The sequence below is a fragment of the Eumetopias jubatus genome, unplaced genomic scaffold (genome assembly GCF_037043125.1).
Source record: "Eumetopias jubatus isolate StellerSeaLion01/CBP00866 unplaced genomic scaffold, mEumJub1_p1.0 scaffold_5, whole genome shotgun sequence".
NCBI lineage: Eukaryota > Metazoa > Chordata > Mammalia > Carnivora > Otariidae > Eumetopias > Eumetopias jubatus.
This window is the reverse complement of record NW_028274811.1, coordinates 89,358,742-89,380,575: the sequence shown is the minus strand read 5'-3', so window position 1 is coordinate 89,380,575 and position 21,834 is coordinate 89,358,742. Positions and strand designations below refer to the sequence as shown.

Below are 21,834 nucleotides of genomic sequence, written 5' to 3'. Positions count from 1 at the left end.
ACACCAAATCCAGACAAAGACATGACCAGAAAACTACAGACCAGTATCTCTTATGAATGTAGATGCAAAAATCCTCAACATAATACCAGCAAAACAAATCTAGCAACATACAAAAAGTATTCTACACTATGACAAAGTAGTTTATCCCAGGAATGCAAGGTTAGTTTAAAATAAGAAAAGCAATTAACATACCAAATCAACAAAGTAAAACACAAAACCCAAATGATTATTTCAATAGACACAGAAAAAACATATTACAAAATTCAATACCCCTTTCATGATAAAAACATTTTTAAATGGCTAAAATAGTATGTCTTATGTGTTTTATAATTAAAATTATTTTAATGGCAAAGGATATGAATAAACTTTTCCCCAAAGAAAATACACAAATGGCCAATAAGCACACAAAAAGATGATCAGCACCATTAGTCATTAGAGAAATGTAGATCAAAACCACAATCAGACATCATTTCATACACAGTGGAATGCCTATAATTAAAAAAAAAAAAAAGGAAAGTAAGTATTGGCAAGGATGTGAAGGAATTGGAACCCTCACACAATGGTGGTGGAAATGTAAAACAGGTAGCCACTTTAGAAAACAGTCTGGAAGTTTCTCAAATAATTAAATACTGAGTTGCCATATGGCCCAGGAATTCCACTCCTAGGCATATACCCAAGAGAAATGAAAACATATGTCCACACAAAAACTTGTACATAAATGTTCACAGCAACTTCAGTCGTAATAGCCAGAGTAGAAACAATTTAAATGTCCATCAAATGATAAATGAATAAACAAAATGTGGCACAGAATATAATGGAATATTACTTAACGATAAAGGAATGAAGTACTCATGATGCCAAAACATGGAATGTGAAAACATTAAACTAAGTGAAAGAAGCCAGTCACAAAAGATACATGTTGTATGATTTCATTTACATGGAATGTCCAGAATAGGCAAATCTACGGAGACAGAAAGTAAATTAGTAGTTGCTGAGGGCTGAGTGGGATGAAGGTAAGTATATGGGGTTTCTTTTGAGGGTGATGAAAATGTTCTAGAATTAGACTGTGGCAATAGCTGCACAACACTTAATATACTAAAAACCACTGTATACTTTAAATAATGAAAGTATTGTATGATGAATGAATTTTATGGTACATGAGTTATATCTCAATAAAGTAGTTCCATAAAAATGAGAGAAATAAAGATTTTCTCAAAAACAGAGAATTGGCAACTGATCTACATTACAAAAGTGATAAAGGAAGCTTTCCAAGAGAAACTGGGATCTACACAAAGAAATAAACAGCCCTTGAGATGGTAAAAATAAAGTATGGAATTCTTTATTTTTTATTTCCATTGCTCTAAAAGATAATTATCTAAAGCAAAATAGCATCAATGTATTGTATACTATAACAAGGGCAAAACTAAAATGTATGGCAAAAATAACAAAGTAGGGTAGACAAAAATTGGGAGCATACCATTACACAGCCCATACTACACATGAAACAATATAACATTATTTGAAGGTGACTGTGATTAAATGAATGTGTGTACTAAAGACTAGGACAACCACTAAATATGTTTTAAAAGAGATATAAATAATAGAAATAAAATGGAATCAAAATAGTCAACAAATACAAAAAAAAGGACAGAAAAAAAGACAAAGAACAGTTGGAACAAACGAACAGCTTTCAAATGGTGTATTTTAATTCAGTAACATCAATAGTTACATTAAATGTAATTATAAAAGACAAAAGACAAAAGTTGTCAGAATACATGAAAAAGATAAAAAGAATTGTCAGACCAAATAAAAAAGCATAACACAACTAAATAAAAAAGTAAAACCCATGGGGCACCTAGGTGGCTCAGTCCTTGGGAGTCTGCCTTCAACTCAGGTCATGATCCCAGGGTGCTGGGATCGAGCCCCACATCGGGCTCCCTGATCAGCGGAGAACCCTGCTTCTCCCTCTCCCACTCCCCCGCTTGTGTTCCCTTTCTCGCTGTGTCTCTCTGTCAAATAAGTAAATAAAATCTTTTAAAAAATAAAATAAAACCCAATTTGATTGTAAAGACTCAGAATAACCAACTATCAATAGTCCACCAATGATGACATAAACTTAACTATCAATTGATAAAGATTATTGCATCTCAAAAAATACTATTATCAACAATTTTCAATACTGAAAGTAACTTGAGCACATTTGACAGATCCAACCTAGTGACAGCGACCTCTAGACATAATGCAATGATCTCACAACAAAGAACTGTTTTGATTAATTTTACAAAGCTAAGAATTCTACCTTAAATCACTGAAATTCAAATTAACTGTGAAATAAAGCCTTACTTATCTCCAATCAACTTTTGTAATAATTTCAACTAGTTATCATATTTTTTGAAAAGTTCACTGAAATACTTGAACACTTCACTTCACATTAAAATGCCAAAAATAGGGGCGCCTGGGTGGCTCAGTTGGTTAAGCGACTGCCTTCGGCTCAGGTCATGATCCTGGAGTCCCAGGATCGAGTCCCACATCGGGCTCCCTGCTCAGCAGGGAGTCTGCTTCTCCCTCTGGCCCTCTTCCCTCTCGTGCTCTCTGTCTCTCATTCTCTCTCTCTCAAATAAATAAATTAAATCTTTAAAAAAAAAATAAAATGCCAAAAATAATTAAATAACTTCGCAACTGAGTAAAAATCAAAGAAAGCAAAACCTACAACAAAAAATTTTTGGCCTATTGTGACTTATACTAATAAATACATATTTGATCTTTGTTTCCTGGCACAGAGCTCCTAAATCCCTCAGAATTTCCTAAAAGAAAAGAATAAAGGTATCTTTTCCTATTTATAACAAACCCCTTTCAACCGTACCTGAGTTATGTTAATGCACTTACTTTTGGAAAGCCCCTAAGGATGAGGGAAACAACCGTGGGTTTAGAGGGTTGGAACTTCCATCCCTGTCCCCTAACCTTGAGGGAACAGAGAGGCTAGTTGGACGTTGAATCAACCACTAATGGCCAGTGATTTAATCACTCGTGCCTGCATAATGAGGTTTCCATAAAAATCTGTAAATTACAAGGTTTGGAGAGTTTCCTGGTTGGTGGAGATACTGAAAAAGTGACACATCTGGAGAGGGCATACAGGCTCTGCAGCCCTTCCCCCATATCTTGCCCTATACAATCTCTTCCATCTGCTTGTTCCTGAGTTATATCCTTTATAATAAACCAATCATCTAGTAAATAAATGGTTTCCCTGTGTTCTGGGAGCCATTCTAACAAATTAATCAACTCCAAGGAGGGGGTCATGTAAACCTCTGTATAGCCAGTCAGTCAGATGCACAGGTAACGACCTGGACTTACAGTTGCCTTCAAAAAGTGAAGATAGACCTGTGGGATCTGATACTATCTCTGGGCAGTGTCAGAATTGAGATACCAGACAGTGTCTGACTAAAAACTGGAGAACTGCTTGGTATAGGGGAAAAACCCCCAACACATGTGATGACCAGAGTGAAGTGTTAAGAGTAGAAAAGACACACAGAAGACCTTTTCCCTTATAATTTTAATGAACGTGAAAAGGAAAACCACAGGTCCACATAGCATCACTTGGACCAGGCCTAGTCACCAAACCGGGGCTTAATACCTAAAGTTTCAAATTCCCCCAGAAATATAAGTCTTAACCTGTCAACCAGGAAGTTTCTGATTAAGCACCAATGAGATAATCACATAACTCTCCATCCCCAAGGAAGATGACGTAATCCACCTAATAAGACCCCTATTCTTCCCAGCAAGGGAAGATGATCTTGCCTAAAACAATTCTCTTTTTTTTTTGCTAATAATTTTCTTGTCCCGCCCTCCTTTCTATAAAAACCTTCCATTTTGGACAACTCCTCAGGAGCACCCCTCTATTTACTAGATGGAATGTTGCCCAATTCATGAATCATTTAATAAAGCCAATTAAATCTTCAAATTTACTCAGTTGAATATTGTTTTTTTAACATGACGAAAATAGTACCATTATAATAGGTACCATTATTTCAGCCACTAAGTATTATATCTGTATTTTATTGGTAAGAAAACAGAGGTAGGCTGAAAGCACTAACTTGCCTAAAGTCCATATAGTAAGGGCTGAAGGAAGGATTCAAAATCCAAGTGTGCCTAACTCTGAAGTTCACATTTTAATTTCAACCCTCTGCCCATAATAAGTCAACTGTATAAGTTGCAGGTAACGGTGAATCTTAAAAATTTTAATGGAATCCAAAGCAAATAGGAAGCACATACATCCTTATTCAGAGATCTCTCTTAATGAAGAAATTAGTCTCAATTCTATGCTGTACTTTTCAAAGCATTCTCAACACAAAAATAAAAACATACGTGCAATTTTTCTTTTAGCCAAACACTTTGTTCTATTCGACTGTTTTGTCTTCATTTTCTGCAATCCATTCTCTTCCTTTGGTTCCTGTTGCAAAACAAGAAATACCATCAGGGTGGCTACTATTTAAAGTAGTACTCTTTCTACCTCTTCTATAATTAAGAGATCACTGAGCCTCTGCAGAATCAGTGGCTATTTAAATGTTCACAGAAAACATCAGAAAAGACCCTTTACAGTATAAAAAAGAAAACATTTGGATCTGGAACAAATAAAAATCATAAAAATTAAAATTTATAATATATTGCCATTATCATCTGTCACATGGACACTCATGTAAAAATTGGCCATCTGCATAATACCAGTAAGCATGCGCTCAAGGTCAGAGAAAGCTTGATTCAAGAATTAAAAAATGAGTAACTATGGGAGCGCCTGGATGGCACAGTCAGCTAAGCATCTGACTCTTGGTTTCAGCTCAGGTCATCCTCTCAGGGTTGTGAGATCAAGCCCCATGTCAGGCTCTGCACTCAGCGTGGAGTCTGCTTAAGACTGTCTCTCCCTCTCTCTATGCCCCTGCCCCCACCACTCTCTGTTTCTTTCTCTCTCAAATAAATAAATAAATCTTTTTAAAAAATGAGTAGGTTTAAAGTCAGTGTGTATTCATCTATTTTAAATCAGTACTTAAAAAGAAACAGAACTAGAGAAAACTATGTAACATAATTATCAGGGAAAGGGCTAATTTTCTTTATATATAAAGAGCTCTTACAAATCAATAAAAAAGACCAATATTAACCTCCTCCCATAAGCAAAGGGCATGATAAGATACCCCATAGGGAAAAATACACAAGGGGCTCATAAGTATATGGAAAGATGCTCAATGTAAATCAAAATAGTTATATACTTTTTTAAACCTGTATTAATAGTAAAAATAATATGTTTTACAAAACATTTTATGTGGAGAAACACTCATACCACTGACAGGATAAAATGGATACAATATGTTTAGACGGCAAATTGGCAATAACCTCTGAAATCATTAATGTACATAATCTTTGTCCAGCAATACACTTCTAGGAATTAATTCTACAGATACACACAAGCACAAAGATGTGTGCACAATAATGCTCAGAGTAGAATGTTTTGTCATTATAAAACCTGAATCAATGCTACTGAAAATATGATCTACAGATGAGTGGAAATTAGCACACCGCTTGTTACTGCTCTAACAAAATAAACATAGAGGGGTGCCTGGGTGGCTCAATCAGCTAAGTGTCTGCCATAGGCTCAGGTCATGATGCCGGGGTCCTGGGATTCAGCCCCGCATCAGGCTCCCTGCTCCGTGGGGAGCCAGCTTCTTCCTCTCCCTTTGCCACTCCCCCCAGCTGCACTCTCTCTTTTTCTCTCAAATAAAAATCTTAAAAAAAAAAAAATAAAATAAACATAGAAACTGAGAACAAGCATTTAGAAACTTTTACAGCAATATGACATTACCACAACATCCAAGCACATAGATGTGCTTTTACCACTTCCATGGTAAAAACCGCAGACTAGTCACCTGCAGAAGGATCAGCCATTACAAGTTGAAAATATTATAAATCAAAGATGCATTTAATACACCTAATATACCAAACATCATAGTTTAGCCTAACTTACCTTAAACAAGTTCAGAACACTTACAATGGTCTACAGTTGGGCAAAATCATCTAATGCAAGCCCCTTTTTTATAATAAAGTATTGACTATCCCATGTACTTTACTGAATACTGTACTGAAAGTGAAAAACAGAATGTGTATGGGTAAAGAATGGTTATAAATGGACCGGTTGTTTACCATCGTGCTTGTGTGGCTGACTGGAAACTGTGGCTCACTGTCACTGCCCAGTATCACAAAAGAGCATCATACCATGTACTGCTATCCCATAAAAAGATCAAAATTCAAAATTCAAAGTTCAGTTTCTACTGAATGTGTATCACTTCACACCATCATCAACTCAAAAAATCGTAAGTCTAGCCATCAAAACTCAGGGACTGTCTTACATAAAACTGTCGAGAAATTAGGAGAATACTGCAAAGCTGTTTGGAAATGCTGGGTGAGTATGAGGCAAAGAAGGTAGGTCGAGTACCATATTCAATGACAACATAGCTCAACATATTCAAGAAACAGATCATGATGTGGAAGAACAATAGTAAAACAAAGCCAACAACATTCTTTTTATTGCAGCTTCATAAATGCACAGATATTGGCAACACGGAAATTATTTTAAGAAACGTGTGATTAACTGGATGATACAAATATTTTTTGTTAATGTTAATTAACTAAATGTTAACTAAATTTTTAACTGTACAAAAACATGAAGGATTAAACTTTAAGTTTCATGTAGCCAGAAGTAACTATGGGAAAAGCATCCTAGATTTAAGAAGCTTGTGCCACAGTTTTAATCAGTGCAGTTTCTATTACTGAAAAAAATGTCAGCCAAACTAAATACCGTGCATAGTAGAAATTGTAAGTTATATAAAGCTAGGCAAATGCATTCAAGAATATTCTCCTTAATGAAGGGGAGTAAGTCGGAGGGGGAGATGAACCGTTAGAGACGATGGACTCTGAAAAACAAGCTGAGGGTTCTAGAGGAGAGGGGGGTGGGGGGATGGGTTAGCCTGGTGATAGGTATTAAAGAGGGCACATTCTGCGTGGAGCACTGGGTGTTATGCACAAACAATGAATCATGGAACACTACATCAAAAACTAATGATGTATGGTGATTAACATAACAATAAAAATTATTTTAAAAAAGAATATTCTCTTTATTATGTGAAATGTAAATGTATCATAAATAACTGTTATTACTTGCTATAACAGGGCTTATTAAAAGGGAAAGTTCTGTGGAGAACTCCAAACTATAAAATGAATGCTTAATGTTTCTAGAACTTTTTAGGACAAAGTAGATAAAGTAAAAAGCAAGACTTATTTTTCTGGTATCTTCAGTATTTTCAATGAACTTATGCTTCCATGCAAGGAAAGAATTTCTATGACAAGTAAGATCAAAGGACAGAAATGAAAGTTAGATTATTGGAAGAACAGAGATTCTACAGATTGTGATATGTTCTATAATTTTATAATAAACATCAGTAAAATAGGTGGTAAGCTTGATATTTCACATCTGCAAAACATTATCATCCAAAACCTTACAAATTTAATAGACTTTTTGAATTTTATGTTACTTCAAAAAAGATCAAATTCATGGATCTGAATTCCATTTCTTTCATCAAAAGATAACTGAAATGTAATTATGGAAGCACCCCAAGTGGCCATCAATAGATGAATGGATAAAAAGGATGTGGTATATATAAACACCGGAATATTACTCAACCATAAAAAAGATGAAATCTTGCCATTTGCAACAACATGGACAGATCTAGAGAGTAAAATACTAAGTGAAATACGTCAGTCAGAGAAAGACAAATACCATACAGTTTCACTCATATGTGGAATTTAAGAAACAAAACAAAGAAAAAAGAGACACACCCAAAAATAGACTCTTAACTATAGAAAACTAATGTTTACCAGAGGGAGTGGATGAAGGGATGGGTGAAATAGGTAAAGGAAATTAAGAGTACACGTATCATGATGAGCACTGAGTAATGTATCAAACTGCTAAATCACTATATTGTATACCTGAAACTAACATAATACTATATGTTAACTAAACTGAATTTAAAAATAACAATAATAAGGTAACATTTCATTATAACTTTTCAGAAAAAAATTGCTGGAACAGAGGATCAAAGATGATTTTTGAAATAATAGCATTTTCAAGCCCATTTGAAAATTAAAAATACTACAATCTTACTGAAACTGCTTTAAAATTCTTCTTCCCTTCCTTAACATAAAACTGGTTTCTTCACACTGAATTTATCTTTTTAAAAACATAGGCTTGGGGCACCTAGGTGGCTCAGTCGTTAAGCCTTTGGCTCAGGTCATGATCCCAGGGTCCTGGGATTGAGCCCCTCATCGGGCTCCCTGCTCGGGGGGGGAAGACTGCTTCTCCCTTTCCCACTCCCCTTGCTTGTGTTTGTGCTCTCACTATCTCTCTCTCTGTCACATAAATAAAATCTTTAAAAAATAATAAAAATAAAAATGAAATAAAATAAAAACATAGGCTTTAGATACACAATATTCCCTGTGACACTAGCATCATCATCAACCCAAACTAGAATAGTAAGTTGTTAAGCCATAAGAAAGCTCATTTGTCAAAATAAGAACTTTAAATATTGATATAAACAGTGTTCATTGAAAGGATGTATATAGATGTTTAAATACAGAGTTCACTATTTCACACATAACTTTGTTTAGTTACAATTGTGGAAAGAAAAATTTATCAGTAAAATAGACATTCTCTATATTAAATTGCTTATAAACACAATTCCAAGGAACATGTACTATTTTTGGTTTTTTTTCTGTTTTCCTGTTACATTTGTTCTGATATTTACTGAAATGAAATCTTATGTTTGTTGTACATAACAATGAAAGATATAGGCTTATATTTTGTATTTTTAAATTTCATTTTCTAGTAATCCTTTTTTTTGTATTTTAAAATGTATCAGTCTGTGACAGACTGGAAATTTTTTTAAAGGTTTATTTATTTATCGAGAGAGAGAAAGAGAGGGGTGCCTGGGCTCAGTTGTTAAGTGTCTGCCTTTGGCTCAGGTCATGATCCCAGGGTTCTGGGATCAAGCCCCACATCAGGCTCCCTGCTCAGCAGGAAGCCTGCTTCCCCTTCTACCTCTCCCCCTGCTGTGTTCCGTCTCTCAGTTTGTCTCGGTCAAATAAATAAAATCTTTAAAAAAAAAATTTTAAAGAGAGAGAGAGGAGTAGGGGGAGGGGCAGAGGGAGAGAGAGAGAGAGAGAATCTCAAGCAGACTCCCCACTGAGCACAGAGCGCAACACAGGGCTCAATCTCACCACCCTGAGATCATGACCTGAGCTGAAATCCAGAGTTGGACACCCAACCAACTGAGCCACCCAGGCATCCCAACAGACTGGAAATTTTAAGAAGCAGCTAGTCTTACATCACAGATTATGTGAAGTGCATGGACTTAAATGATCATGAATAACGACACAGTAAAATATATTATGGTCCATTCAGAATACCATGCTTCCACCTAAAGAATGACTTTTGGGGCACCTGAGTGGTCCAGTCAGTTAAGCAGCTGATTCTTTTTTTTTTTTAAGATTTTATTTTATTTTATTTTATTTTATTTGAGAGAGAGAGCACAAGTGAGAGACCAGAAGCAGGAGCAGCAGAGGGAGAGGGAGAAGCAGGAACTGACTCTTGATGTCAGCTCAGTTCATGATCTCAGGGTCATGAGATCAAGCCTGGCAACAGGCTCTGTGCTGAGAAAGGAACATGCTTAAGACTCTCTCCTTCTCCTCTGCCTCTCCCCACCCTCACATGCATTCTCTCAAAAAAAAAAAAAAAGACTTAAAAAAAAGCCTTTCATGTATAAATATTCATATAAAAATATTTATAAGATAAGTGATTAAAGTAAATCAACATGCAAAATAGTAAGGCTAAGACATTTCCATATTTTCTATACAACCCCTCCAAAAAGAGATAAATAAAACAAAATTGTATGTAACCTGCATTTTCAGCATACCTCCAAATTTCAAATTACTTGCAAGCAAGAAATAAACATCAATTTTGAACAGGCAAAATCACCCCAAGAAAGAGAGTCCCATCCTAATATTAATAGGGAATATCCACTAAATTTATATCAATCCCAAGGAGACATCATTCACAGAGGAGAAGAGAAAAAGTAGGTAAACAGAGAAGAGACACCCTGTGGTCACTGAGTAGTGAAAGAAAAGAAAAACTGGGTAAATTAACAGTTCTATAGAATAAAGAGAATCAAAAACACCAACCATACCTTGCCTCAAAATTTAATTAGGGTACTGAAGAGAGTAAAAAAAAAATATTCAACACAATATAAAATGAAATATAGAAAGGAATAAAAATGATCTGAAAGTGGCTGAAATAGAATACAGGCAAAGATGATCCAATAAATGTATAACTGGGAACTCTGAAGAAGAAAACAAAACAGTAAAACAAACTAACACTAAAACTATAATCAAAGGGGCGCCTGGGTGGCTCAGTCGGTTAAGGTTAAGCATCCAACTCTTGATTTTGGCTCAGGTCATGATCTCAAGGTCATGATACAGAGCCCCACTCCATATGGGGCTCCACACTCAGCATGTACTATGCTTGTCCCTCTCCCTCCCTTTCTGCCCCTCCCCTTGCTCAGGCTCTCATTCTCACTCTCTCTCTCTAAAATAAGTAAGTAAATAAAATCTTTAATTTAAAAAAAACTATAATCAAAGGAAAGTTTACCCAAAAAAAAGACCTGAATCTATATACTGAAAGTACCCACCATTTATCTGGGAATATGGACCCTGAACAATTATTTTTCAGATCTATACTATTAAACCTATTGCACCTTAAAGATAAAGAACAGTCTTAAACCATTCAGACTAACAAAAAGACCTAATCACTTACAGAAAAAGGAAAATTAGACTTTTCCAATGTAACATACTAAAGCAAAAACAAACAAACAAAAGCCACAAAAGCAGCATTTTAAAGAAACTTGTTGCGGGGGGGGGGAGAATTTTAAGCAAGAATTTTGGACCCCATCAAGCCCATCAAGGAGTCTTTCAGATATCAAAACAACAGAAAAACAGTGTCAAATGTGTAAGAACTCAGGAAATACTGCTTACAAGGTCTTCCTGATGATTCTAATAAATCATACGCACCATTAAACTAAAAAATGATTAGAAAAACTTTGGCAAAAGAACTGATAGTGAATATTTAGTATTTCTAATTTTAGACCTAAGACTAAAACAAAAGTAGAGATGAGAATGTAAGAAAAACATAAATACATATTGTAATAATGTAGAAATTATGCAACTAAAAAATGAGAAGAGATAGAACTAGAAAGTAGAGCAAATTCACTATTACTACTGGGCTGTAAGTGAAAGTCAAAGGATACCATTTACAATTGCAAAACAGATTATGAAACGCTATAAATAAGAAAAAGAGAAAGAAATTATAAAAGGCACTAATATAAAGTTAATGTCTAGAACAACAAAAAAATACTTTCTAAGTACAAAAGATATGCCAAAACAAAGAGCCAAAAAAGCAAAAAATATAAAAATAGATACATAGTGAATATAAGATCTAACAAGATGCAACTCAAGGTTATTATACAGAAGACTCAACTATAATAAAGTGATCCAGAATGGCTGAAAATGAAAGATCTAAAAGATAATGGTAAAAGCCTAAATTTGAATCTCTCCACAAATCCTCCAGAAAAACCACAAGACTACAAAGATGAGGGAAAAATGCCATCCATGACCAATGTCTTCAGCATGAGACAGGACAAACCATAAATTTCATATAACCAGCAAGCAATAAACAAACAAAAAAAAAACAACAAATTCCAAGGGAATTCCCACTGCTGCTGCAAGTCTGTGGGTACACAGAACAGAGGAAGGGGACACTTAAGAGCCTCGATGAAAAAGAGAGCAAAAAAGTTAAAGCACAGACAAAATCACCCTGAAGATTTAGAAAGTCCAACACTAAGGCTAAACACTAAGCACAGGTCCAAGATGTGGTACTTCACATAATTAGCTACAATAAAGTGCTTAGAAGTGAGAGGAGCCAAAAGTGGCAACCATAGAGTTGCGGTGTTACTAGAAGAGAGGGAGATAAACACAAGAAGTCGTGCCCTTCAGGTTCATAGAAGGAAAGGAAGAACGGAGAAGCAAAAATGAAGGCTCCTAAATAGAAAACAAAATGAAACAAAAAAAAACCAGACATGTCCATCTATCCTCCCCACCCTGACAGCCCACTAACATGAACAGTATCATCCATAAAAGAAACTATACTTCACTAAAGAGACAAAAGGAGAGCTTTTAAACTAGGACATATACTCAGTAAGAAACTCCAAACTAAGCAACTGTAAACAAAGAGGCAAATAAAAACATTTCAGCAATGAACATTATCCCATCCCCAAACACCACCATAGAAAAGAAAATCAATGCAACATTCCAACAGATTACAAAGAAGCATCCAGAGATTAAGAAAAACTTAGAATCAGAAACTAAAAACTTAAGCCACAGGGACCCCTGGGTGGCTCAGTCAGTTAAGCGTCTGCCTTCAGCTCAGGTCATGATCCCAGGGTCCTGAGATCGAGTCCCGCATCGGGCTCCCGCTCATCAGGGAGCCTGCTTCTCCCTCACCTGCCACTCCCCCTACTTGTGCTCTCGCCTCTCTCACCCTCTGACAAATAAATAAAATCTTTAAAAAAATAAAAATAAAAAATAACTTAAGCCATAAACAGACAAAAAAAAGAACAAATGAAATCAAAGTTGGTAAAACTCAGGAAAGAAACTGAAGACAGACAAAAACATCTCAAAAAAGAAAAATGAATTACTACGTCTCCAAAGGAAAACAGATTCAAGTAATAATTTCATGATGGTCACCGGAGAAATGTAAGATAGTAATTGAGAGAATGAAAAAAATAACTTACAGGCTATATTGTTTGGAGAAAAGAACAAAATGCAAATAGGCACACTATATTTCACATAAAAAAAGCAGAACTAAGAAAACATGTGTTGGTTTAATTTTCTTTTAAAGCAACATCAACAAGAATAAACAAGAAATAAAACTGATTATCAACAGGGATGAGGGATGTGGAACAGGCAGTAGAGGACAGGGAAGCAATATAATTTAAGTATACCTTTCTCTACAGATTTGACTTCTTGACTTTTTCAATAGAGTCAACATTCTACATAAGCAAAAATTAAATTAACAAGAATGGGGAGAAAACTAAAAATCAATGCAAAAAAAATCTGAAAGACAGTAATTTTTTTTGAAAGATAGTAAATATTAAAGTATCTCAATAACCTTATTAAATATTAGTGGTTCTAACCACACCAATTTAAGAAAAAAAGAGATGTCAGTTTGTATAAAAATAGACCAAACTGTGTGCTGTAACACAAAACCCAATCAAAATATAAAGACATACATTAAAACATCAACATATGATGCTAGGAAAACTGCATATCCACATGGAAATGAAGAAAGCTGGACCCCTATTTTATATGATATACAAAAGCTAACACAAAGTGGATCGAAGATCAAAATGTAAAAGCTACAATTTTAAAACTCTCAGAAGAAAACATAGGGGGGGGAAGCCTTATGACACTGCATTTGGAAATGATTTCTTGGATATGACACCAAAAGCACAAGCAACAGAAGAAAAAATAGATAAATTGGACTATAACAAAATTTAAAACTACTGTGCATCAAGGACACTATTAACAGTAAAAAAGCAACCTGCAGAATGGGAGAAAATATGTGCAAATCATGTATCTGATGAGGGGTTAATACCCATAATATATAAGGAAATCCTACAACTGGGTGCCTGGGTGGCTCAGTCAGTTAAGCATCTGCCTTCGGCTCAGGTCATGATCCCAGGGTCTTAAGATCAAGCCCAGTGTCAGGCTCCCTACTCAGGAGGGAGTCTGCTTGTCCCTCTGTCTCTGCCCCTCCCCCTCTTCCTCCACCTACTCATGCTCATGCGTGCATATGCTCTCTCTCTCAAATAAATAAATCTTTTAAAAAAAGAACTCCTACAACTAACCAACAATGTGTCCATATCTAACGCCACTGTGCACCTATAAATGGTTAGAATGGTAAATTTTATGTTATGTATGTAAGACCATGCATACATGCATGCACATATACACATAAGTCCATCTCCATACCACATATAAAAATTAGCTCAAAATGGATCAAAGACTTAATGTAAAAGCAAAAACTACAAAATACTTAAAAGATCAATCATCATGACTGCATCGGACAAGAGAGTCTTCAATAAGACATCAAAACTACAAAAAACAAAGCAAAAGAAATAAACTGGACTTCATCAAACTTTAAAACTTTTGTTCATCAAAGAATACCATCAACAGAATGAAAAAGACAACACAAAGAATGGGAAAAAAATGTGCAAATTACATAATGATAAGGAGTTAACAAGCACGATAGAAAAAGAACACTTACCATCCAACAACAAAAAGACCTGCAATTAATAAATGGGCAAAGAACTTAGGACACTTTTCCAAAGGTGATATACAAATGTCAAACAAGCACATAAAAAGATGATCCAGATCACTAGACATTAGGAAAATGCAAATCAAAACCATGATGAAATACCACTATATACTCAATAGGATGGTTATAATAACTTCTTTTAAAGATTTTATTTTTGGGGTGCCTGGGTTGCTCAGTTGTTAAGCGTCTGCCTTTGGCTCAGGTCATGGTCCTGGGGTCCTGGGATGGAGCCCCGTGGTGGGCTCCCTGCTCTGCAGGGAGCCTGCTTCTCCCTCTCCCTCTGCCTGCCACTCCCCCTGTGGGTCAAATAAATAAATAATCTTTAAAAACCAAAAGAAAAGAAATGCAAAGGAACTAGAATAGCCAAAAAACTCTAACAAAGATCAAAGAGGACTGACAATACTTGGTTTCAAAAAGTTAATAGTAATCAAAGCAGCATGACAGACTGACTTAAGATAGACAAAAAGATCCGTGGAATAAGGTCTAAAAGTAAATTCACATATATAAACATGACTGGTTTTTAACATAGGTGCAATGGTAAAGTGAAGAAAGAACAGCCTTTCCCACGTATGGTGCTCAAAAAATTGAGTATGATGCAGGAAAAAAACGAACATGGAGTTACACTACATTATATGTAAAAATTAACTCAAAATAGATCATAGTTCTAAATGTAACACCTAACATGATAAAATTTCTAAAATAAATCATAAGAGACAATCTTTGTGAACTTGAGTTAAGCAGTTTCTAACATACACCACCAAAAACATAATCCATAAAAGAACAAATTGACAAATAGGCATCATTACAATTAATAACATCTGGTATTCAAAATATTAATAGAATGAGAAGACAAGCCATTAACTTGGAGAAAATATTTGAAAAGCATATATCTAATAAAGGACTTGTAGCTAGAACATATAAAGAAGTCTCAAAACTCAACCACCAAGCCCATTCAAAAACAGATAAAAGATCTGAATATTTTAGGGGCGCGTGGGTGGCTCAGTCGTTAAGCGTCTGCCTTTGGCTCAGGTCATGGTCCCAGGGTCCTGGGATCAAGCCTCACATCGGGCTCCCTGCTCAGCGGAAAGCATGCTTCTCCCTCTCTCACTCCCCCTGCTTGTGTTCCCTCTCTTGCTGTGTCTCTCCCTGTCAAGTAAATAAATAAAATCAAATATAAAAAATAAAAAAATAAAAAAAGATCTGAATACTTCACAAAATTACATTTACAGATGGCGAATAGGCACGTGAAAAGATGCACAAACAAAAATGTTTGCCTAAGTTAGGGCAAAGACTCTTGAAACAAATGGAAAGACCGGAAGTCTCAACAGATAAAAAGAAGCTATAAAAAAGAAAGCTATAAATGGAGATTTTATAATTAATACACTAACCAAAATAAAACATCCACTGAAGGGGCTCAAGAGCTGAATGGAGAGGTGCCTGGCTGGCTCAGTCAGAGGAGCATGCAACTCTTGATCTCAGGGTCTTAAGTCTGAACTGAGGGGGGTAGAGATTACTTAAAAATAAGATCTTTAAAAAAAAATACATATGGGCGCCTGGGTGTCTCAGTCATTAAGCGTCTGCCTTCAGCTCAGGTCATGATCCCAGGGTCCTGGGATCGAGCCCCACGTCAGGTTCCCTGCTCAGCAGGAAGCCTGCTTCTCCCTCTCCCACTCCCCCAGCTTGTGTTCTCCCTCTCTGGCTGTGTCTCTCTGTCAAATAAATAAATAAAATCTTTTAAATAAATAGATAGCTAAATGGAGATGACAGACCAAAGAATCCTAGAACTTGAGGCTACAAATCATGCAATCTAAACAACAGAGAGAAAAAAAAGACTAAAAAATAATAAACAGAGCAGTGCCTGGGTGGCTCAGTCAGTTAAGTGTCTGCCTTTGGCTCGTCATGATCCCAAGGCTCTGGGATGGAGCCCCACATAGGGTTCCCTGCTCAGTGGGGAGTGTGGTTCTCCCTCTGCCCCTCTCCCCTGCTTGTGTGCCCTCTCTCTCTCAAGTAAATAAAATCTTTAAAAATAATAATAGTAAAAATAAATTAATTAAAAAGTAAAAAAAAAATAATAAACAGAGTCTCAGGAACCCACAGGACAATATCAGAAACTATAAAATTTGTGTTATCTGAGCCTCTGAAAAAAAGGAGAAAGGATATGGAGTAGAAAACATACTTGAAGAAATAATGGCTGAATCTAGCAAAAAGAAATAAATTCAAAGAAATCCACATCCAGACACACCATAATCAAAGTGCTGAAAATCCAAGGTGATGAACAAAAGTCTTGAAAGCAACCAGAATAAAACAGCATACTACATAAAGAAGAATGATCCAGGGACTCAGAATTTCTTATCAAAAACTATGGAAGCCAGAAAGCAGAACATTCTGAAAAGTGAAAAATGAAAAGAACTGGCAACGTACAATTCTATAAACAACAAAAACATCCCTCAGGAATAACAGTGAAATAAAAACATTCTCAGCTGTAGGAAACAAAGACAATTTGTCATCAACAGACTTGCTCTAAAAGAAATGCTAAAGGAAGTTCTTCATGGTTCTTTATAAGATCAATAAAGCAAATAAACTTCCAACCAAATTGACAAAGAAAAAGAAAAATATCGGAATGAAGGAGGGTAACCATTTCAGACACTAAAACATGAAAAGGATAATACGGGAATATTACAAAAACTCCATGCACATAAATTCAACAACTGAGAAACAGATAAATTCTTGAAACACAACCAAAGTTTACTCAAGAAAAAACAGATGACCTGAATTGTCCCTATATCCAATAAAGAACTTGAATAGTTTAAAACCTCAAAACCTGTATTTTTATGCATTTTTTAAAAATTTTATTACGTTAGTCACCATACATTACATCATTAGTTTTTGATGTAGTGTTCCATGATTCATTGTTTGAGTATAACACCCAGTGCTCCATTCAGTACGTGCCCTCCTCATCGGGCTAACCCATCCCCCCACTCCCCTCCCCTCTAAAACCCTGTTTGTTTCTCAGAGTCCAGAGTCTCTCATGGTTCGTCTCCCCCTCCAATTTCCCCCCCTTCATTTTTCCCTTCCTACTATCTTTTTTGTTTTTTTTAACACATAATGTATTATTTGTTTCAGAGGTACAGGTCTGTGATTCATCAGTCTTACACAATTCACACCATATTTTGTGCATTTTTTAAAAAGATTTTTTGTTTTAGAAGGCATTGTAAAAATACCAACACACTAAACTTTAAGTATTTATTAAAAACTAATTTGTAGCCCAGTTTTGTGAGCAAGTTCTAGTAAGCTTAAAGAATCTTAAAGATAATTCCTTTACTATATAGATCGTGGCAGGACAATAAAAGGTGAAAATTTTCCTCCCATTTGATAGCTTAAACCTGATTCTAAAACCTAATGAAGACAGTACAAAAAAAGACAACTATACAAAACCAATGCCACTAGGAATACAGATGCAAAACTCCTAAATAATATATTGAGAAAACAAATACAATATTATGTTAATGTAATACATCACGAACAAGATTTACTCCAGATTGCAAAGATGTGCCAAAATGAGAAAATATATTAATACATATTAACTGATTAAAGGAGAAAAATATATCATCATCCTGTTTGATAATGAAAAGGCATCTGATTAAATATCCATTCCTAAAAATACTGTTATATAAGCAAAGAATATTTCTGTAACATAATAAGGAACAGAAATACGAAACAAAGAGCAAAATATCTGAACAGTTTACAATTAATCTCAAGTCAAGACAAAGATGTGCTCAATCACTGAAATCAACCAACATTCTGGAAGCTACAGTTAATGTAATGAAATAAACAACAAAGAAAGGTATAAACACTAGAAAGGAGGAGGAGCAAGATGGCGGAGGAGTAGGGAGACCTAAATTCCCTCTGGTCCCAGGAATTCAGCTAGATAGGCATCAAACCATTCTCAACACCTACGAACTCAACAGGAGATCAAAGAAAACAATAGCAGCAACTCTGAACAGAAAAGCAACCACTTTCTGGAAGGTAGGACGTGCGGAGAAGTGAGTCGGAGGCGATATTCAGGGAAGATAGATGGCGGGGGAGGGGGCCTCCGCCTGCTGCTACCAGCAAGTGATAGAGCCGCGGAGCACAAAATCGGAACTTCTAGAAGTCGGCTCCACTGAGGGACGTCGCTCCAGTGGCTAAGGGGGGGGGGGCCACCCTCGCGGAACAGTGTGGTCTCAGGACCCTCGGGGTCACAGAAAGACCGGGGATGCCTGAGTGCAGCAGAGCTCCCAGGTATCGGCGCGGGGAAGCCAGCTGCAGAGACAGAGCCGAGGCGTGGGCTCTCAGCTCAGGGTTGCCATAAACCATGATCCGCAGCACAGTAGGGCCACTGCTCCTCCAGCAGGGACCCAACAAGTGGCAGATCCGGGGAGACTCCCCTTCCTCCCCTGGGAGGAGCCGCGCGGGAAGCACACAGCAGGGATCTGCTGGGTTTGGAGACTCCACACGGGATGGTGAGCCAGAAACAGAAACAATCGGTCACAGGCCGAGTGAGCACCGAGTGCAGCGAAGACTGGAGAGATGGGAGTGACTGACTGCTTTTCTCTGGGGGTGCACTGAAGAGTGGTAATGAGCTAGATCTATATATGTTGTTATAAAAAGATCTGCAAGAAATAAGTGAAAAAGCAAAACAGCATATGTAGCATGATTTCTTTTCTGTAAAAGATTTTATTGATGGTATATGCATAAAAAATTGGGGGGGAGAACACAGAAGAAATTATTGCCTTTTATTAAATGTACACTGACCGAGGTGTATACCTTCATTATATATCTTTCTATACTAGCTTGTTTTCAAGCAGTTTTAAACTGTTTTTATTTTGTTTTAACATGTATGTATGTAACAATTTAATGAATCTGTGTGTTTGTGTATAACTATTTTATTTTTGTAAATATTAAGACAGGTTATTCAAGTGGTAGAACCGATGAACTGTTCCATTTTCTTTATACTTTTATAGCTTTCTTTAAAAAGAACTATTTAGACAAAATGCTAATTAAAAACTAAACTATAAGGACACTCAAAAAAATAAATACCCAATAGAGATATAAAAAAATGTTCAATTTTCCTAATTAAAAATATACAACATTTTGATTATCAAATTTGGGGGGAAAATGTGGTAATAGTTTTGGCAAGAAACAAGGCAACTACTGCACTACTGATAAGAATATAAGAACAGACTGAAGGTTCTCATGGAGTATACCACATTAATATTCTAAACTTGCCTTGTAAAGATTAGACAATCAAAGATTTTTAAGTAAGCAAGTACAACAATCTAAAATCTGGGGTACCTGAGTGGCTCAGTCGTTAAGTGTCTGCCTTCGGCTCATGTCATGATCCCGGTGTCCTGGGATCGAGCCCCGCATCGGGCTCCCTACTCTGCGGGAAGCCTGCTTCTCTCTCTCCCACTCCCCCTGCTTGTGCTCCCTCTGTCACTGTCTCTCTGTCAAATAAATAAAATCTTAAAAAAAAAAAAAAATCTAAAATCTGAATTCTTGGAGCATCTGGGTAGGGTTCAGTCAGTTAGGCGTCTGTCTTCGGCTCTGGTCATGATCCTGGGGTCCTGTGATCAAGACCTGTGGGATCAAGCCAAGCCCCACGTCAGGCTCCCTGCTCAGCAGGAAACCTGCCTCTCTTTCTGCCCCTCCCTCCTGCTCTGCTCTCTCTTGCTCTCTCACTCTCTTGCTCTCAAATAAATAAAATCTTTAAAAAAAATAAAATAAAATATCTGAATTCTTAAAAAATAGAATCTGAATTCTTAAAAAAAAGTTTAGAGTAAACTAAGTGAAATAAGAGAAAAAAATTTGGTAGAGAAAAAAACAAAGGCAGACAAGCAAGTTCAGAGTCTGTTACCAGACTCAAATAACAGATGATCAGAAAAGAAATGGAAGAGGAAGAATAGATCTGAGTGTCATCTAAGAGGTAAACACTAAAGGATGTAGTGAAAGGGGGCACCTGGGTGGTGCAGTCAGTTACGCATTTGACTCTTGATTTTAGCTCAGGTCATGATTTCAGGGTTGTGGGATTGAGTCCTGTGTCAGGCTCTACACTGGGTATGGATTCTCTCCCTCCCTCTACTTCTGCCCCTTTCCCTGCTTGTGCATGCACACGCTCTCTCTCTCTCTCAATAAATAAAATCTTTAAAAAAAAAAAAAAAAGAAAGGATGTGGTGAATATTTAGCTATAAAGCGTGAGAAAGAGGAATGAGTTGGGGCACCTGGGTGGCTCAGTCAGTGAAGAGTCTGCCTTCAGCTTAGGTCATGATGTCAGAGTCCTGGGATCGAGCCCCACATTGGGCTCCCTGCTCAGTGGGGAGTCTGCTTCTCCCTCTCCCTCTGCCTCTTACCCAGCTCATGCTTTCTCTTGCTCTCTCTCAAATAAATAAATAAATAAATAAATAAATAAATAAATAAATAAATATTTTTTAAAAAAATGCATGCTCTGGCAAGTTGGCATTAAGGTATAGTTGCAAAACAAACCAGTCATGGAGAAGGTATAGTTTGAGACCTAGAACTCCACTTTTCAGAATACTGACCTCTCCATCACTATCAGATATCACAATGAATGCATCTTCAAGTCTACGTTTCCTCTTCAGATTGACAGAACTGGCAGTTTCTGCATCTTTCTTCTCCAGGTTCTGAGCTTCAGAAGCTTCTTTAACTTTTTTCTTTCTCCGTGGCATTCTTTTGTCTGAAACACAGGGTAAGTAATTTACTCAAAGTGTTAAGTTTTCCAGATGCTATTTGTTTTTTGTGGTTTTTTTAAAGATTTTATTTGACACAGAGGGAGAGCTAATGAGAGAGAGAGAGAGTACAAGCAGGGGCAGCAGGCAGAGGCAGAGGGAGAAGCAGGCTCCCCGCTGAGCAAGAAGACTGATGTGGGGCTCGATCCCAGTACTCTGGGACCATGACCTGAGCCAAAGGCAGACACTTAACCAACTGAGCCACCCAGGCACCCCTCCAGATGCTATTTGTAACTCAGTCATGTAACAGAAAAAGGTTTCCATCTAAAAGAAATAAAATGACTTCTGAACATGTCCAATATTCACTAAAATTTCAATTTTTCTATTTAAAAAACTATATCTGAATCGATCTCATCTCTGTAGGGACATTTCAATAGAAATAACACAACAATTTATCCTGGTTCCTTAAACATTCACTTAGATACTGGTTCTCTTTTTCAAGATTTATTTACTTGAGAGAGAGAGAGTGCACACATGCAATCACACGTTGAAGTGGGGGAAGGGGCAAAGGGAGAGAATCTTCAA

The 21,834-nt window shown here is 36.5% G+C and overlaps 1 protein-coding gene across 2 annotated transcripts in view; it reads right to left on the bottom strand.

The window, feature by feature from the left end:
- The window catches only part of UIMC1 (ubiquitin interaction motif containing 1), a 111,901-nt gene that overhangs the window by 72,998 nt on the left and 17,069 nt on the right, over positions 1 to 21,834 (bottom strand). For both annotated transcript variants that reach the window (XM_088023464.1, XM_028102734.2), the window contains exons 2-3: positions 21,103 to 21,257; positions 4,363 to 4,447 (exon numbers count right to left, since the gene is read on the bottom strand). In XM_088023464.1, coding sequence (XP_087879590.1) covers positions 4,363 to 4,447; positions 21,103 to 21,249 — 232 coding nt within the window. In that variant the 5' untranslated portion in view covers positions 21,250 to 21,257. The remainder of the gene's footprint in view (positions 1 to 4,362; positions 4,448 to 21,102; positions 21,258 to 21,834) is intronic.